This window comes from Lolium perenne, chromosome 4 (genome assembly GCF_019359855.2).
Source record: "Lolium perenne isolate Kyuss_39 chromosome 4, Kyuss_2.0, whole genome shotgun sequence".
Classification (NCBI taxonomy): Eukaryota; Viridiplantae; Streptophyta; class Magnoliopsida; order Poales; family Poaceae; genus Lolium; species Lolium perenne.
Genome location: NC_067247.2, coordinates 102,937,458 through 102,953,423, shown reverse-complemented (window position 1 = coordinate 102,953,423; position 15,966 = coordinate 102,937,458). Strand labels below are relative to the sequence as shown.

The following is a 15,966-nucleotide window of genomic DNA, read 5'->3' as shown; positions in this document are numbered from 1 at the left end:
CTTTATGTTCTCTGTGCTCGCAATGTTGTTTCACAAAAAATCGTTATTTTTTGTGTCATGCGTAAAAAAGATAAATTTTAGTGCTGAAAAAGCACTTCGCAAGGATATTTTCTTATCTTTTTTGCACAACACATAAAAAAATTCTTTTTGTGAAATTTGACGTGCGCGCGTATAGAATGTCGTCCTGTACGAGTGAATTTTCTGTTCATAATTCTTTTAACATTTTAAAATACGTTTTTTGATTGCAGGAGCATATGCATGCACTTCGATCAAATTTGGATTTCCGCTGCATACTAAGCCTAATTACCCCCAGACAAATGCCACACTGGCTAGCCCTCTTGAAGATGAACAAATTGTCTCTTGTCTCCTGACTCCTGTCTCATGCGCTTCCTCCCCTACACCCTTCATCAATATATAATACATGTGCACCAGGACCCTATGAGTCTGTGACCTAGACTTTTTTTTTGCGCGAATGACGGAGTTAGAATGAAAAGGACCAAAAGGTTTTTATAGAACTCGCACATTCACGTCTATGATGTGTGTCAACCGCGTGTTACAGTTGCATCCGATGCCATGTTCAGTGTGATGGACTAGCCTCGTTATTTAGTTGAGGATTACATTTGCTTGTCGATTATTACACACTATCACTTCTGTCTCTTTTTTGGGTGAGAGAGACATATGTATGTGTGTGTGTGTAATGGGAGCACACCATGCGGATATTAATCACCGTATTAACGGTCCAGCTTCTGTATACCCGTTTCGTCCGGTGAAGCACTGCCCTTCTATAAGGTCGAAGCACCATTGATGTGCTGCAACCTGCCTTGCACGCCCACGTTCAGAGGCGTCGGCCTCCAGTGGCGCTTCCGCTGGTTGATGAACCAGTTGCTTATCTGCTTCGTGTCGAGCCCCGTCGACTCAGCCAACGCATGCTTCTCTAATTCCTGAAATGCTCACCAGTTACATGTTCAAAAAAAAAAAAAAAACTGATCACTCTCGTGGAGCGACAATGGCACCTCCCTCGTTCCCTTCTACGTACGCTTTTTTTTTCAGAAATGGAAAACGGAGCCTCGGCCTCTCCACAGAGTGAAGCGACAGCCTTTCCCCTCTATGGACGTGAAGTGATCTAGTTTTACCAAATTCCTAGCACGTACCGATGGGTAGGGCCATATGTGGTGCAGCTGCCACCAGCGCAGGAGCTGCTGGCGCGCGTCCCTCGGCAGCCTGCCGTTCTTCTTCTTCCCGGAGACCTTCCTCCATAGCCTTCTCAGGTAGCCGCTGTGCTTGTCCAGGAGCTGGTTCGTCAGCTCCTTGCCCTCACCGGAAGGGCTGGTGATCGGCCGGCCAGCGACGCCGCCTGCCTCCTGCTTATGTTCGCAAGACCACCGGCACTCGCAGCCGTTGCCATCTGTTTAAAATACGGCTATCACAACGTTAGAATTGTGCAGCTGAACTGCTAGCTTCAGATCAGAAATACAGTTGCTCTAGTTTCTGAGATGTGAACGATCTGAAATCCTGAAACAAGGTAACACTAGCTGCGTAGCATGTAAACAATCCAACATGCATAGACATGTGCTCACTCTGGTAAAAAGAATGACCAATATATTTTAACTTACTAAACTGTGGTTAATGACTTAGTGCTGCACATGCATGTAACCATTAAATAACCATAAAACATCACGCCACATATCCCCACCAGTCCCACTGTACCAGCACACCTTTCAACAGTAAACTGATCATTATGTCCTCTAGATCAAGCTAATAAATCCTTTTTCTAATAATGCAGACATAAAAGGGTTAGCTAGGGACATAATCCGGCGTACGGCGATCGGCAGAGAACATTTCAGTCGGACGTTCACATGTCCGTGGATGCATACGTGGAGAGCTCGCAGCCACAGCGACTATGCTGGAAGACAGCAAGAAGGGAGTGATTCTTTTTTAGCTCGTTCTGCATGTAGCTCTATTTTTCCAAAGCATAAAAACAGCAATTAAAAGAAAATCTGGAAACAAATCTAGATGTAGAAAATGTTGTTTTGTGTACAACCAGTCAAAATATTAAAGTCAAGATACCTTACAGATTTGGAGGTTAGAAATTTAGCAACATTCACTACTACTATATAGATGTCATAATTTATCATTTGTTAAAGGTCCGAATATAAGGTATTTCGAGTTGTCGGTAGAACACAAAATTGTCTACATCCAAATTTAATTTTTTTTTGAAACTTTAACATGCCATTATAAAATATTGCAAAAAATATTTCTAATTATCACTCGGGCTACATTTGTGGTTTCCGACAGGAAGAGTCGCTATACACTAGTAGAAAAAGAGGCTTCCGTCCAGCCCCATTAGTCGCCAAAATATAGGAACCGCGACTAAAGGGGTCTTTAGTCGCGGTTCGGGAGGCGCCCCGCGACTAAAGACCTGGGCCCAGCGTGCTCGGTGGCCAGCTGGTGGACGGGGGGAGCTTTAGTCGCGGTTGGCCAGGCCAACCGCGACTAAAGGTCCTCAGGCCTGGCCCGAAGGCCTTTAGTCGCGGTTGGCCAGGCCAACCGGGACTAAAGACCCATCCCTATAAAAGGCAGCTCAGCTCACTTCACTTAGCCATTTGGTGCCACTTCTCTTCACAATCTTCACAAGGGGTGGTGGGTTTGCTTTTGGTTCCTCTTATGCACACAAGGTGTTCGATGAAATGCCCGAGAGCATGAAACAAATATGATATGAAGTGTCTGAGCCACACTTGAGCTTTCTCATTTATTTTTCCTCCTCGATCGCGGTTAGCAACTTGAACCTTCCATGTGTCATTGATAAAATATGCATGTGTGTAGTTCATTGTTTAATTCTATTATTTGTAGCTAGTTAGTTTAACAAATGCATGATGGTTAATTATATATTTTATATTAGAATAATGCAGATGAATCGGCAATGGATGTACGGTAACCGACTCTCCGGTGAATTCATTACGGGTTTGAAAGATTTCCTCGTAGTGGCTAATGCGAACAAGCAGGGTGGTTTTGTTATCTGTCCATGTGTTGGCTGTAAGAATCAGAAGGGTTACTCTTCCTCAAGAGACGTTCACCTGCATCTGCTTCGGCAGGGTTTCATGCCAAACTATAATTGTTGGACCAAGCATGGAGAAAAAAGAGGGGTTATAATGGAAGAAGATGAAGAAGGGGATGATTTCATCGATGACAACTATCTTGATCATTTCGGTGATACTTTCATGGAGGATGCTGAAGGTGGGGAAGGTGAAGGGGAAGGTGAAGAAGAGGCACGTGATGAGCCCGCTGATGATCTTGGTCGGACCATTGCTGATGCATGGAGAGGCTGTGAAACTGAAAAGGAGAGGAATAATTTGGATCGCATGTTAGAGGATCACAAAAAGTCACTCTACCCCGGATGCGATAATGGTCTGAAAAAGCTGGGCTGCACACTAGATTTGCTGAAATGGAAGGCACAGGAAGATCTATCTGACTCGGGATTTGAAAATTTGCTAAAAATGATGAAGAATATGTTTCCAAAGAATAACGAGTTGCCCGCCAGTACGTATGAAGCAAAGAAGGTTGTCTGCCCTCTAGGTTTAGAGGTTCTGAAGATACATGCATGCATTAACGACTGCATCCTCTACTGTGGTGAATACGAGAATTTGAATGAATGCCCGGTATGCACTGCATTGCGTTATAAGATCAGAGGCGATGACCCTGGTGACGATGTTGAGGGCGAGAAACCCAGGAAGAGGGTTCCCGTCAAGGTGATGTGGTATGCTCCTATAATACCACGGTTGAAACGTCTGTTCAGGAACAAAGAGCATGCCAAGTTGTTGTGATGGCACAAAGAGGACCGTTAGTCGGACGGGGAGTTGAGACACCCCGCAGATGGAACGCAATGGAGAAAGATCGACAGAGAGTTTAAAGATTTTGCAGCTGATGCAAGGAACATAAGATTTGGTCTAAGTACAGATGGCATGAATCCTTTTGGCGAGCAGAGCTCCAGCCATAGCACCTGGCCCGTGACTCTATGCATCTACAACCTTCCTCCTTGGTTGTGCATGAAGCGAAAGTTCATTATGATGCCAGTGCTCATCCAAGGTCCGAAGCAACCCGGCAACGACATCGATGTGTACCTAAGGCCATTAGTTGATGAACTTTTACAGTTGTGGGGCTGACCTTGTGTACGTGTGTGGGATGAGCACAAAGAAGAGGAATTTGACCTACGAGCGTTGCTTTTCGTAACCATCAACGATTGGCCTGCTCTTAGTAACCTATCGGGACAGACAAATAAGGGATACAATGCATGCACGCACTGCTTACATGAGACTGAAAGTGTGTATTTGCCAAATTGTAAGAAGAACGTGTACCTGGGGCATCGTCGATTTCTTCACCGACATCATAACGTAAGAAAGAAAGGCAAGCATTTCAACGGCAAGGCAGATCACCGGCTGAAGCCTGCGGAACGTACTGGTGCGGAGGTATTTGATATGGTCAAGGATTTGAAAGTCATCTTTGGAAAGGGTCCTGGTGGACAATCAGTTCCGCAGGGAGCTGACGGGCACGCACCCATGTGGAAGAAGAAATCTATATTTTGGGAGCTAGAATATTGGAAAGTCCTAGATGTCCGCTCTGCAATCGACGTGATGCATGTTACGAAGAATATTTGCGTGAACCTGCTAAGCTTCTTGGGCGTGTATGGGAAGACAAATGATACAAAGGAAGCACGGCAGGACCAGCAACGTGGGCGTGTATGGGAAGACAAATGATACAAAGGAAGCACGGCAGGACCAGCAACGTTTGAAAGACCCTGATAACCGGCATCCGGAATGGTTTCAAGGTCGTGCCAGCTACGCTCTTACCAAAGAAGAGAATGTCATCTTTTTTGAATGCCTGAGCAGTATGAAGGTCCCGTCTGGATTCTCGTCGAATATAAAGGGAATAATAAACATGGCAGACAAAAAGTTCCAAAACCTGAAGTCTCACGACTGCCACGTGATTATGACGCAATTGCTTCCAATTGCTTTGAGGGGGCTCCTACCGGAAAATGTTCGAGTAGCCATTGTGAAGCTATGTGCATTCCTCAATGCAATCTCTCAGAAGGTAATCAATCCAGAAGATCTACCATGGCTACAGAACGATGTGGTCCAATGTCTTGTTAGTTTCGAGTTGGTGTTCCCGCCATCCTTCTTCAATATTATGACGCACCTCCTGGTTCACCTAGTCGAAGAGATTTCCATCCTCGGTCCTGTATTTCTACACAATATGTTCCCCTTTGAGAGGTTCATGGGAGTATTAAAGAAATATGTTCCAGTGGGGGGCATATGTTCCACGAAGGTAGCTAGCGGCAGTGCTTTACCCTGTACACCTGGAGCACTCCACCACAATAACCCCATTGAAGATGGTTATGCTCGTGTTACGGTGGAAGAAATAGTCCAAGGGTTTGAGGAGCTGGAGATTGACATTGCTACACCCGAAGGGGAGAGAAGACTTGGAGATGTCAAGCACCAGTTCATTCTATGGAAAAAAGAAGTACATAGTGTTTCCAGGCGAGGCTCCAAGGCTAACAAGTCCACCCCCCTCCGGTGGTGGTGGTGGCGGTGGCGGTGGTGGTGGTGGTGGTGCTTCACCTTCACCTCCTTCACGTCAGCCGACGCTGCCCCCCAATTCACCTCCGGCGGGTAAGCAGACGCCGCCCCCTAGTCCGCCTCGGGCTGGTAAGCAGACGACGCCCCCCAATCCACCTCCGGCGAAGAAGCAGAAGCAGTCCTGGACTATTAACCCGGACCCTTATATACCTAAAACCACAAAGGTATCGGAGCCATCACTGAAGCCTCTCCCCACAAGGCCTTGGGAACGTAGTGCCGAGGAAACTGACGCGGCCGCGGCTGCTCAGTATGAGAAATGGAAGACGGATGTGAAGGCGAAAAGAGAGCCCGAGCCCAAGCCAGTATTTTCTGAGAAGGACAAGAAGTGGGCTAAGTCATTTTTGAGCACACCGTCCCAAGCCGCGAAGAATCTACCTGACGACTATGCACGTGAACTTCGTAGGCAAGCACTCATGTTGAAGGAGAAGAAAGACTTGGCGGAGAAGCAGGAGAAGAAAGCCTTGGAGGAGGCCGAGAAAGAATTAGAAAGTAAAAAAGGGCGGAAACAAGTTGCCCAGCTTGGGAAACAAAGTAAACAATCGATCGCCCCGCTCATAGTTAAAGCCGCCGGTCCGGATGCTGAACTAATGGACCCCGCTATCATAGCAGCTGCGGCAGCACAGGGAATGACTGTAACGGGTGCCAGAGAACAAGCGGCCCAGATCGGTATGACTCTTCGGCAGTGTTAGGCCTTGAGGAAGCGCCAATAAGTGAGGTAGCAATTACATATGTGCCGAATGGGCCTCTCGTCGAGCCTGCGCAGGAAGAGGATCTACCTCCACAAATGAAAAATCTGCTACATTGGTACAAGGGTTACATAAAAAATAACGCCGGCAAAGATTATATTTATGCGGAAGTTAGACATGAGCATCACTTCAAACATTACTATGTAACAGTTCATCTGAGTGAATTGTTCCAGCTGTTCAATCTGCGCGAGCTCGATAAATCTATCATCAGTTGCTACGTTCTGTAAGTGATTTATTTCTACCCCATCTCGTTCATTGCATGCACTATATATATATATTAATTTACCTATATATATATAGGTAAATTAACTGGTGCTCCTAGGTGCCCGGGCACCTATATAGGTAAATTATCACTTGAGTATGCATACCTTAGGTATGTATCACTTGAGTATGCATATCTTAGGTATGTATACCTTAGGTATGTGTAACTTAGGTATGTATACCCTCAGGTATGTGTACTACAAAGCAAAAATACGCGTATCTACGTATGGTGCCCGGGCACCTAGGAGCACCAGTTAATTTACCTATATATATATATATATATATATATATCTTTACTATTAAATTGCAATAGGTGGCTGCCTGGTCGTGCATTAAAAAATCTTGGTACGTCAACAAAAACCACACGGCCTAGCTTAAACAACCGCTCGAAACCGGTCGGCCACGACACAACCGGTCGGCCTCGACACAGATACGCTAACCACACCTCAATCACCTCTAGCAAGCCCATCTCATGCTATAGGTCGTGACATCATGGAGTCCTTACAAAGTACGATTGATCCATGACTGCGAGTACGTACGTGCAGAATCGGAGCACCACACGAACCCCGATTCCATCCCTATATAATCTAACACGACCTGGATCAAATTTACCGTCAAACGGAAGCAGCCAACAAAGTAAGCCGTCCCTCGGGCGACGACCGACGCGATGACCTTCCTGGAATAGGTCGTGGAGCTGGCCGACGGCGAGGAGGTCTGCCTAAGGAAGATCTACTTTGAGCTCCCCGCGTAGATGATGCGTCGTAGCCGTTCGTCGTCGTCGGAACGGCCGTTGGCACAGCTCGTCAGCTTGCTCACGTACCTAGATGTCCTCGCCGGACCTCACGCCCGGGAGAGGTTCCACTTCCACCAGCTGTGGTTCGGGAGCCCAGCGCGGCTGCTGACATGCGTCGGCAAGTGTGTTTCGTGCGGTGAAGAGTTGCCGGGTGAGGCAGGCGACGATGCGCGTCGTGTCGTGAGACGGATATGCGGTGACGGAAGCTCAGTCGGGCCTTCAGAACTACTGATGCTAGCGCTCAATAAGCATCAATGCGAATCTTATGTACTGGCAAGTGGCAACAACAGCTGCGTACTTTGTTCTCCAGCTACGTACTGGAAGCTACTTCTGGTTCTGGATCGACCATCTGTGCTCCGTGGGAGTTTGCCTTATTCAAGAAGTGCCTGGTATGATAAGATTGTTGATTTTTTATCCAGAAAATAAGAATATACCGCAGTCACTTTTCGCTATGCATGCCGAGTTCGGTTAGGATCAGATTAAAATCAGCGCGCAGTTAACTGGATTTGTACTTGCCTGCAAGAATTTTGATCCATGTCCATGAGACCACCGGCTGCAGTTTCACTTTTGCAAGCAACCAAACAGTTCTTACAGAAGTAATGGTTTTTTACTCCTGTGCAGCAAAACCATGTTTAGTTGTTGCCTAAAGTTCTGAATTTCTATGTGATAGATATATGTGAAAATAGGCACGAACAGTTCCCAATGTATCAATATGCCCAGTTGAGTATTATGCAATGCTTTCTGGTGGAATAAATCACTGGTTATTGTTAATAGATGATGTGTTGAGCAGATAATGTTATACTAGAAGGGTGTAGAGATATTTTAACATGCTGAGTTGTATAAATAGATAATACAAGATGACTGCTGATTTTTTGATATCGTAGCAACACGCGGGTTTTGTGTTAGCATGTTTAATAAGTCAACTTTTTTCCCACCTGTGTTAAATTTATTTAGTTATTTTTATATGTATTCCTCCTAGGTGAGATTATCGAGTTTATGTTGAAAGCTAAAGTGATTTTGAAGAGATCCCGCCGCAACGCGCGGGCACTTAGCTAGTATATATATATATTGTCCTAACTATATTGTTGGGCACGCTATTATGCAGAATGTATAATAGGAAATGCAGAATAAGGAACATCCATGATGTTGGGTTCATTGACCCACAAATCGTTAATGGATGTGTGTTAGAAAAACACCCCGCCGACGTGGAGGAAGACCTGTGGCGTTTTCTTACAAAGCAGCAACTCAAAAGTGAAATTCTATTTCCTTACCATTTTGGGTGAGTGTTTCTGTCTTGAGCACATTCTCTTTTGTTTACTCCATGCATGGTATGTCTAATCGATGAGTTATGCATGACTGTGCATGTATCGTGTCCGCAGGTTCCACTGGATTCTGCTCGTAATTTAATTTCACACCTCCAGAGTTCTCGTCCTGGACTCTCTGAATATGGATCCAAAGCTTTGGGTCGACATGAGAAGAATGCTGCAAAAGTAATTATTTTCATTCATTTGCGCTCTATATCGATCGGCCTCTTTGGTTCATTTCCTAATATCAAGTAACTAATAACTCTCTTGTTCATTTAATTTTCTTTGCCTCGTAGGGTTTGGAGACGGTTCTCAGATGAAATGGTCGGTGAATTCAAAAAAGAGTTAGAATTTAAAAGGTCACTGACTGGGGATATTCAGCCACCGGGGACCAATCTATGTGGATACTATGTTTGTGAGTTCATCCGGAGATACACCTCTGAGCGGACGCCGTCGGATAACAACGTCAAGAGGAATAACTTGCGGAAGACGCTTAGTCCAGAAGCTCGCTTCCGATCAATTCAAGAGGAACTAGCAGGATGATTCATGAGGGAAGTCCTCCATCCTAAAGGAGAACACTATTACGAGGACGTAGAACTTCTGATGCAGTAAATTATGTATGGAAACTTTGTTCAAAATTGTATATGGTCATCCGATATTGAATATATATTGTATATTCCTCTTGAATTCTTTTTGGTTCTAATTTCAAATTTGTTTGAAATTGTACATTCATATGCATGTATGCAGTACCGTAGAATATGTGAAACTCCTTCAAAATTAAAATTAAACACAAAAGAAATAAACAATACAAAATTAAAAAGAAACCAGATTTAGGGAGGGGGGCTAAAACCCTAAACCTGCGGCGGCCTTTAGTCGCGGTTGGTCAGAAGAACCGCGACTAAAGGTCCTCCGCCCGGACGGTCGCCTGGTGTCCACGTGGACGTGCCTTTAGTCGCGGTTCGTAAGCAACCGCGACCGAGGGGGGGGGGGGGGGGGGGCTTTAGTCGCGCTTAATTGATCCCGGTTGCGCAACCGCGACTAATGGCAGTTGCCAACCGCGACTAAAGTCCCTTTTTCTACCAGTGATATACCCCTTTGGCAACGCTGGGGGTGATATTGGTGACCACGCATATTCGTTTCCACACGGAAGAGTTACACAATATATATGTACATCATTGTATGTGTTGCGTTTATGTAAGATCGAGGTGAAATTTCTGGAGCTGCAAAGGGTACCTAACCAGCTGCTTTTGACATGCGTGTGGTGGTGGTACGGACCGCTGCAGCATCCATGTGTCTCCGTGCTTCTCTTTTTGAAGAAAAGGCGACAGGTGTCTCATACGACACCCATTGTCATGCCTACCCTCAGCACGCAAGATCTAGTAAGATAGGTAAAATTCTGATCTGTTTACATTTTACAACCCAGCTGCAGAGCCAGAAAGAGAAATAGGGTGCTAAAGTATCTACATCAGAAAAGTATAAAAAATTGTCATTGTTCATCGTTCGTCGTGAACTAGCCAAAGAGCTCAATCTAGTCGATAAACTTGCCCCGCTGAATCGGCACGTAAGGGGGTACATGAGAGAAGGAAGAGGTGATTTGCAAATCTCATCTAGGTTCGGTTTCTTTACCGGCGACGTCGCCAGTCTGCTCCACCTCTAATGGCCTTAGGGTCTTGGAGGTGTGGCGGGACACTGCCCTTGCCGGCGGGAGGATTCCCGTTCTTTTCAGTTTGTTTTTCAATATCTTCTGCGGGGTGATGAGACGGCGGTTACAACCTGATGGTAACCAGGTTACTAACATACTGAAAAGGTAGTACTCATAGTGGGATGTCCCGGTAGAGCATTGTGAGCATCCTAAAGTGGCATTTAATTCTTTCTTAAATGGCAAATAAGCATGCCTGCTACTACTCTTTTAATAATATGTGGTTGTATTTGTCAATTGATGCAGAGCTAGAGGATTATCCTCCTTTTGGGGAAAAAATATTTACTCCTAGCGAGGATACATGCAAGAAGCTGGAACCGACTGCTGTTCTAAACTACCACACCAAAAAGGCAAGTTCTTAAGAATAACCCAGTGTAATTAAGCATGCACACCTGGTGCAATCGAGTCGATGTGAGCCTGCATGTTCATGAAGAACTCATTGGCTTCTTGGATCTGTCCCGTGAGCTCCTGACTGTACGTCACCAACGCATCACGGTATGTCTCCTGCACATATATATACGCAAACAAAGGTATATGTAATTATGTATACATATAGATTCATATATGCATGCACCTACATATGCTTGATTTGTCAGGTAAGCATATATAAGTTGCATGTTACCATGAACTGGTCGAGCGCTGGGTCTGCTGGCTGTTCCTGCACCTGGCTGTCATCTGAATTTGACTCGAGCTCGTCGGCGAGAGACGAGAGCCGACCAACAATTTCCGGCGGCGCTCCGACCTTAAGAGCAAATTGTTGGGAACTAAAGGCAGAGAACAGATAACAAGTACTATCAGGAACATCACGCAACAAGATTTACCTATGCACTTACTTTTCGGCAGTCTATGAAGGCCCTGAGGAGATCCGGGTAGAGAGGGTGCGACATGATCCTGGCTTTCATTATGTCGGATCCCATGGTGTGGTAGCTGGACTTTCTGCCAGGCTCAGTGGCAGGGAACGGTGGAGCCGGTGACATTTCCGGCGGCGAGGTTGATATGGAGGCTGTGTGATCGAAGGCGAAGAAGGAGGCAACCGTTGCGGCATTGGGGCCGCTCCCAGGAAGATGGAGCTGATCCATGCGAGCTTTTCCGTCCGGACACTCGGCGATGGTTAGTTGGGAGGCCGAGGTGGCATATTAGGGCAAGGGGAATGTGTCTATCGTAGAGCATCTTCAGTCGCGTTCCCCAAAGCGTCCCCCAAAGCAATTTGGGGCGCGCCGGACAAAAATCGGTTCCAGCCGCGTCCCCTAAAGCCCAATTTTGTCCGGTGCGGTCCGATACGGTGTCTAGCGCCCCAAGCCCGTCCCCGTCCCACAGGGGACGCTCCGCTCACGCCGGACACAACGAAAAGCGAGGCGGGGAGTGGCGGGGCCGACGCGTCAGCGGCACAGGGAAAATTCGTCTCTCACTCCCGCCAAATCCAGCCCCTCCCGCCACATCCCGCCTATCCCGCCGCGCATTTTTTGGCTCCCAACACATATCCCACCGCCGATTCATTTCTCCTATCCCGCCGTTCACCCGCCGAAAAAGACCGACGAAAGGTGGGCGGAGCTGCTCAAGAGGCAAGAGGAGAAGTTGGAGCTCAAGAAATGCAGGGACGACATGCCCCTGCTGAGAGCGTCGACAGAGGGAATGTCTCCCCGGACGCGGGCGTCGCACAACTTCTTCAAAGGCCAGATCCTCGACGACATCGAAGCCAAAATGGCGGCGGCCGACGCTGCGGCCGACGCGGCGGCCCAGGCAGCGGCAGCAACCGCGGAGCAAGAGCCGGCTGACGCGTCTTCTACTGCTACACCTGCGTCGGCCCCTGCGTCGGCGACGGAGCAGACGGAGCATGCTCAGCACCGGGCAGATCGCGACGAGGTCATCGTGATCGACGGGCCTGCGTCGACTCAGGATACGTCCCCGTCGGCCAACCCCTTCTTCTAATTTAGCATGCACCACCGGTCTGTAATATGATCGCGCGCCCAGTATTTTGATCGCCGCTACTCTGATCGCGACGATTCGGCGGGAATGATCTCTTTTGAATGCAACAATTTGAATTTCTGATTGACGCGGCTGGGGAGCGATGTCCCCCAAACACGGCACGAACAAAACACGTCCCCCAAATGCTCGATCCGACGCTCTTTAGGGGACGGTTTGGGGGACGCGACTGGAGATGCTCTTATTTCCTTTGATTACGGACTGATTTAACGTGTGCGCGTGGGCACGCGTGGGTATATGTTTGTGGTTCACTGTTACTATCTAGAAGGCACACAGTAGCTAGACAGTCATATGGGTTGACAAAGAGGGTCCAATAATGGAAGAGAACGATTGTTTTCCTCTTTTAAGAAAGAGGGGACATTATGGTCGTTGTTAAGTGCGCTGTTCATGAAGCTTACGTTCTGCTGTCATCAGCAATCTTGAACTTACTGGCGACTCAAAACGTCTTCCCTTTCCTCTCGCGACTCGCGACCCGCACCGCCCCCCGCGGCGGGCGGGCCGTGCCCTCCCTCTGGCCGCCTCTAGTCTTTCTCTCGGGCTCTCCTCTGCCGCCGCCGTCGGCTTGAGCCGCCGGGCCTTGCCTGTGCGCTGCCGGCGGTGGCGGGGGTGTCTCTACCCGCGACGCAGCAGGGGGTGCGGGGATCTCGGGCTGGCGGCGGTGCTCTTCGGCGGTCGATGGTCCGGCGCGGCGGCGTGGTTTCCGTGCGTCGGGTGGGAGGAGGAGCGGCGCCGCGGCCCTTGGCGGCGGAGCGAGGCAGGTGGTCGGGATGGAGGGCATGTTAGGCCCAGATCTGGGCCCATTTCGGGGCCCGGAGGGGCTGTTCGGGCTGCCGCGTCTGGCACGCCGGCGGAGCTCCCTGGAGGCAGAGAAGTCGCGGTGACGGTGGCTGGGTGTCGGCGGTGCTCCGGCCGGCCAGCTGCAGCTCGGCAGGGGGACTTTGCGGGCTTATTTGGGCCCGGCCGGGCTAGCTAGGCCTGGTTTGACCGCGCTGCCTTGTCCGGTCGGCTACCGCAAAGGCGGTGGAGGTAGTTCCCTCCCGCGCGGATGAGGTGCTGCTACCCCGGCCCGGTTACTTCTCTTCTCTACGTTCAGGTCCTGCTCCGGTGACCACAGCGAGATGGCGATGATAGCTTCAAGACCGCGGTGGCGTGTGCTGGTGGGCGGAAGTTAGGTGGAGCACATCGAAGCGTTCGGGGTTGTGGGTTTGGTGGGCGGGTGAAATCCTTGTCGGCATGCCCAACACCGACGCGGCACTACTAGGAAAAAGGCAATCAGTGGCGCACCACATATAGCCTTCAGTGGCGCACTAGTGGTGCGCCACTACTATCACGCCACTGCTAACTCCTAGTAGTGGCGCACTAGGGGTGCGCCACTACTAGCCTGGATACCAGTGGCGCACTGCGTGGTGCGCCATTGACATGTCCAGCAGTGCGCCACTATTACTCCAAAGTGGTGCGCCACTGTTGGTCAAGGGCAGTGCGCCACCACTGTCTAGACGAGGTGCGCCACTGCTACTGTTTTGCGTGCGCCACTGTTTCAGCGAGGCGGTGCGCCACTGCTGCGTGTGGACGTGCGCCACTGCTGTCTCCAGGACGTGCGCCACTGCTGAGGTTCCTGGTGCGCCACTGCTAGTCTCGGAGGGGATCACAGGGCAGTGCGCCACTGGATCCAGCGCAGTGCGCCACTGCTACTTAGTGGACGTGCGCCACTGATGGGCCACTAGTGCGCCACTGCTACGAATTTCGAATTTTTTTTTTGTATCCTGGCAGGTATTTATACAGGTTGTATATCACAGTACAATAGCACAATACAGGATACATAACACATATAAACAACAGCACAACTTATCCATACATAATTCTTCACATTAGCCCCACATGATTCACAAGATTTCACATTAGAGAAGTTACGAGGTTACAATGCAAGTTACGGGGTTACAAAGTCGCAAATGAGCTAGTGGTTACACAAGATCGATCATCTAAAGTACAATCACATAGAAGAGAGCTAGAGTCACTACTAGCACCATCCCGATAATAGTGGTCTTCATCCGGTTCCTCCTCCGCTCCGTCCTCTCTCCCGCCAAATAGCGTGCGTATCTATCTTCGGCCTCCGCTCTAGTGGTGTACCCTTTGTAGCTGTTACCGCTAAAACGGTGAACCTGTCTCCGACACTCCTCCCAGTCGTTGTAGACTCCGGGAACCTTGCCCTTGTACACGACATACCACGTCATATCTGCGTACATATGCACAAGCTAAAGAAACATTAGTGCACGCGCTCATAGATGTTTGCAACGAATAAGAGCAAACTCAAAAACGATCCAAGTAGTATGAACTAAAAGGCATGCCTCATACATTGTTGGTCGGAACAAATATGAACATCCCGGGATGGCGTCAGTGAGGCCAGGTAGGATGCACAAGAGATTGATATTTGTGCCATCACACCAGGCTCACTGGCGTCACCCCGGAGTGTACAGTTGACCAAACATTCTAATCATTGGCACTAAAATGGAAGAAAGGCCAATGCAGTTAAGAAGTGCCAACTCAAATAAGAGACAAGTAGCTATTATGAACTAAATGGAATGCCTCATATTTTGTTGGTCGGAACAAATATTAACATTTAGAGAAGGGGTAAGTGAAACCAAGTAGGATGCACAAGAGATTGATACTTGTGTCATCGCACCAGGTTCACTAGCCCCTCCCCCAAGTGTACAAGTGACCAAACATTCTAATCATCGGCATTTTAAAAATACGAAAGCAAATGGAAGAATGACAAGGGCCTCATACTTTGTCGATCGAAACAAATATGAACATCCCGGGATGGCGTTAGTGAGGCCAGGTAGGATGCACAAGAGATTGATATTTGTGCCATCACACCAGGCTCACTAGCGACACCCCGGAGTGTACAGTTGACCGAACATTCTAATCATCGGCCAAATGCAATTAAGAAGTGCCAACTCAAACAAGAGATAAGTAGCTACTATGAACTAAATGGAATGCCTCATACATTGTTGGTCAAAACAAATTTTAACATTCAGGGATGGAGTGAGCGAGGCCAGGTAGGATGCACAAGACATGGATATTTGTGCCATCACACCAGGCTCGCTCGCTCCACCCCCAAGTGTACAAGTGACCAACCATTCTAATCATCGGCATATGCAAACAAAATTAACGACCAAATCAAGTGCGGAAAACGACAGAGCCATATATATAAGTTCACAAACATAGCCGAACTAGTAATTAATAGCAAGTAAAGTGCTGGATAAAGTTTATTACAAACGTAAGCTCGTCTTTAGTTCACAACTACATAACTAGGCTCGCACATCAAGACTTTCTCGGAGCGTGGATAAAACCGCCGCCTTTCTTCAAGCACATCCATGAGCGGTAGTCGTCACCCTGCATTTGGAGCTTTGTGTCTATGTCACTGTTTGACGGCTGATAGCCGGCGAAGAACTCCCCCGCGCTTCTAACGACATCTTGATGGATGATTTCACAAAACTCTACTTGGATGCGGAAGAAGTCTTGCTTGATGCCGTCGTCAGGGACCCGTGCC

General features: G+C 48.2%; 1 protein-coding gene across 1 annotated transcript; it reads right to left on the bottom strand.

The window, feature by feature from the left end:
• Nucleotides 1-473: 473 nt before the first annotated feature.
• Nucleotides 474-11,586, bottom strand: LOC127348540 (homeobox protein knotted-1-like 4). Its single transcript, XM_051374534.2, has 5 exons — nt 11,267-11,586; nt 11,056-11,175; nt 10,826-10,937; nt 1,152-1,405; nt 474-941 (listed from the first exon to the last, which is right to left on the bottom strand). Exons 1-5 carry the CDS (start codon nt 11,510-11,512, stop codon nt 783-785), a joined length of 891 nt encoding a protein of 296 aa, XP_051230494.1. The 5' UTR covers nt 11,513-11,586; the 3' UTR covers nt 474-782.
• Between the last annotated feature and the right edge of the window lie 4,380 nt (nt 11,587-15,966).